Here is a 3,693-nt window from a genome sequence, read left to right on the forward strand (position 1 = left end):
ACACACACACAGTTGCAGTCTCCCCCAGCCCCAATGCACCAGGGATTCATAAGCAGGGTGCCGCAATACTGAGATGTCTTGAGATCCTTTCAAAGGTGCTCCATGGTGCCAACATGATTCGCAAGATAAACCCAGAGATTTCAAATAGGAATCCATTGCATTAAAAACATTCTGACCTATTGTGATCTTTCTGAGTCTTCTGCAACAGAAAAACTCCTCTATTGCTTTCCTTTAGTCAAAAAATGAGTGAAAGCACTAAAGAGCCAACATTTTCCAATGGGTGCCTCAGGTCTAAAGAGGGGTTCCCCAAGTCTAAAAAGGAATGAGAACCACTGAACAGGAGCTTGAAAGCAAAGAAAGGTCACCTCTATACAGCCACAGCAAACCAAGGCTGCAGAAAGTGGTACTGGAAGTTACAGTGACTCTATGATTTCCTTCCCACCTCCTTAATCCTGTTGACCATTTATAAATAACTACTTAATGTCAGACCGGAGGTGCTGGGCACTCTCAGCTCCCACTGACGTCAACAGAAGCTGGAGTTACTACACCTCCATCAATCTAGCCTGTTCAGCTGACAAAAGGATCATCCAGGCAGAACTTCCTTACAGATGTACTGCAAGGACTCAGTCCTACAAAATGAATTCTTCTTAACCCAAGACTTGAGTGCTGAATCAGGGAATAGCTTATTTCATAGCCCATTATTAAATGATGGGTTGGTTTGCTGGGAACTAATACTAATTTTTTTTTTTTTTTTTTTAAAGAGAACTCCATTGGATACTTACTGTAAATGCAACATCCATTTGGAAAACAGGGATTCGTACTGTTGACTTAACTCTTTCATTTCAGCACCAAATGTAGGGGGAGCCTTACTCAAGAGGTCACGCAGAGTTTGCTGTGTTAGGGAGGGGAGAATGGGACAGTCATACTGGGTTCAAGTCTGAACAGAAGGATGAAGCAGGTATCTGTTTAAGCATGGGCTCAAAGAACAGAACCCTTACAGATTTTGAGCTCCTCTAGTCCTTTCCATTAAAATGAGGTGTCACAAGTGTCAATGATTTAAGTGTCACAACACCCTGTGAGGTACCAATGTGACCTAGTAGCCCAGTTTTGCTAATAGGGGAAGTGAGGCTGACCAGTCAAGTGACTACCTTTACAAAAGAAATTTGGACCTACCTGGGCATAGAACCAAAATCTATGCCTTAATTGTACTGCTATCCTAGGTCCCCTTCCAATGTCTGGGCACACTGATACTGAACAAGCAGACACATTCACAGCTCTACAGTTCAGTGAAATATAAAGTAGCAAGACAACAACCCTCTTAGTAATGGGCATATCTTGCATCTCAGTCAATGGGCTTTGCATTAATTCATTAGTCACTAAAGGTAGAACGTTTACAAAGTATTACTTTTAGACAGTAAATCATTGAGTTTTAAATACAAAGCAGAAAATATCTGCACAAAGCTCAAAACTAGCCTCTGAGAAAGTGCAGTAAAAAATGCAGGAAAAATGTGGAAGGCTGGTTTAAGTTTTTCAGAGGCCTGTCAAAGCATTAATGTTAAAACTAAGAGGAACAATAATAATTCTAGTAGCAAAACAACTACCGCTGTAGCATCAGGTTTACAGAGACTTAACATCCTCTCTGGTTTTAACATATTTGTTTCCTACTCCCATACAAAAGGAAACTTTACTGGAGAGAAAACTCAGCTGTGATATTTCAGATAAATGTAAAGACACCACTGCAAGACTGAAGTTCCTACTGAATAAATGTTATGAAAAACACGTATGTTCAGATTATCCAGAGAAACTTGACTGGCAACCCTGACACAAAAGTCTGCTATGTGCTCACGGAGCAGATACATCAGTACTACTAACAGGACACAAGGGAAGCATGCACTGCCAACATCTACCTTGATACAATGCATTCAATCCCAAATGAGTATATACTAAATGGGCCACTCAATGAAAGAGTAAAGTGTAGCCAATAGTCAGATGTATATGTCTGGCTACTAGAACAGAACTCATTTCAGAGACAGGGGCCACTGAGAAATTGTCAGATGATCATCCTGTGAGCTGCTCCCTACCTGGCTGAGACCTGAACCTGGAGAGGAAAGTGAGACCTGTATTTCTACCTCCCTCATTAAGATTCTCCTACATTAATATGGAAGGAGTAGGTAGCTTAAAACCAAAAGACAAACAAACAAACAAAAACTCCAGCCTCAAAAGGCTGGCTGGTGGCAGACTTCATCACCATTCCCTGTAACCATTGCCCCTCCCCTACATTCCCAGTTGTGCAACTCTCATCCTGTTTTCAGTAGGCCTTTTTCCTATAGCTTCTCCATTGTTACTACAACTGGTTCAACTCCACTGACTGTCAGAGATGCAGCTGTTCAAATGCTGCTAACCCTTTGCCTAGCTTAAGGCTCCTGCCATTATTATCCCTGAGGAAGTTGAGCTGACATTACCAACAGTGGGGAATTTCAAGGAGGAAAGCCTGCAGTGGGAGAGGCCCTAGATTCTGTGGGCAGTCAAACTCCTCACCACAACACATACCTGATCTAGTTTCCTGCTATGCAGCTTCTGAAGGGTTCGATCAGAGGTTAGCACTTTGGAACTACTGTGGGCTTCAAAGTATTCTTCCACCAGGCTGCTCTGAAAAGGGACAGCAAAAGGTCAATCTAAAGTCAGCTTTGTGCTTTCTTCCCACCCTGCTCTATCTATCTCCATAGGGCTAAGCTGTTTCATTAATATACCACTTGACAGTTACACTTGCTTCTCAGTTGAGAGGATGGCAAGCATCCAGAAGAGAAGCAGATTGAGAAAACTGTCTGCATGAAGGCCTTTAGGCTGTTTCCATATGAACCTTTGGCCAAGCCCTTCTACTCAGGTTACCCCAACTTGAAAGACAGAACCGAGAAAGATGCCTCCTACTGAGCAGAATGAGACAGCAATTGGGATGGGTGGGATCCTCAGTACAGCATAGGGGCTACACAAGTACCAAGGCAAAGAAAATGCATGCTTTCTTTTGCTGGGGAAGAACTAATTTCTGCTCTGATGCTTAGTGTAACGTCTTTGTAGTGCCTGCAAGCTTCAGAAGCTGAGCACTGAGAAACACAGGCAGTCCTCGACTTATGACATTCCGAGTTCCGATGACCAGCACTTACGACCTTTATAAATAGATACCCTGTTTCGAGGTTCTGACACAGGTTTCAACTTTACAATGCTCAATACAGCTAGTAAGTCTGTTGTGGTGGAAAGGAAGGAGGCAGATTAATGCCCTGGCAGCAAAGGAGGGATTGGGGCTGAGGCAAGTGCTGCCTGGCTGGGGGGAGGGCAGGCAGGATTTTCCCACACTCTCCAGCTCTGGTGTCACACATGCATACCCAGGGTACACTCAGAGCCCTGAATTTCTCCCTACTGCCATACTGCTTGTCACAAAGAACAGACTATAGCTTCTTCAACTAGGGGATGGTGTTCTAGGAAGATGGATTTCTGGGAATAGAGGAACCAGCTGACAAAGAGAAAGAAGAGTGTCTTTACACACAGGCTTGCTAATCTAGCAAGGAGAGTTTCAAACTAGGTTTACTGGAGGATGGAAACTAAGGGCATTTATACACATACATTTTTGTGCTCAGATGCGCTGGAGATCTTGTGCATTAGAGCAGACTCAATTAATCAAGTATGCTTTGCATGCAA

At 43.3% G+C, this 3,693-nt stretch overlaps 1 protein-coding gene across 1 annotated transcript in view; it reads right to left on the reverse strand.

Annotated features, from left to right (window-relative positions):
* The window catches only part of ORC2 (origin recognition complex subunit 2), a 28,539-nt gene that overhangs the window by 11,498 nt on the left and 13,348 nt on the right, over positions 1-3,693 (reverse strand). Inside the window, exons 8-9 of the mRNA XM_019523200.1 lie at positions 2,551-2,649; positions 783-892 (exon numbers count right to left, since the gene is read on the reverse strand). Coding sequence (XP_019378745.1) covers positions 783-892; positions 2,551-2,649 — 209 coding nt within the window. The remainder of the gene's footprint in view (positions 1-782; positions 893-2,550; positions 2,650-3,693) is intronic.

Source organism: Gavialis gangeticus, unplaced genomic scaffold, assembly GCF_001723915.1.
Source record: "Gavialis gangeticus isolate Ggan-Ray unplaced genomic scaffold, GavGan_comp1, whole genome shotgun sequence".
NCBI lineage: Eukaryota > Metazoa > Chordata > Crocodylia > Gavialidae > Gavialis > Gavialis gangeticus.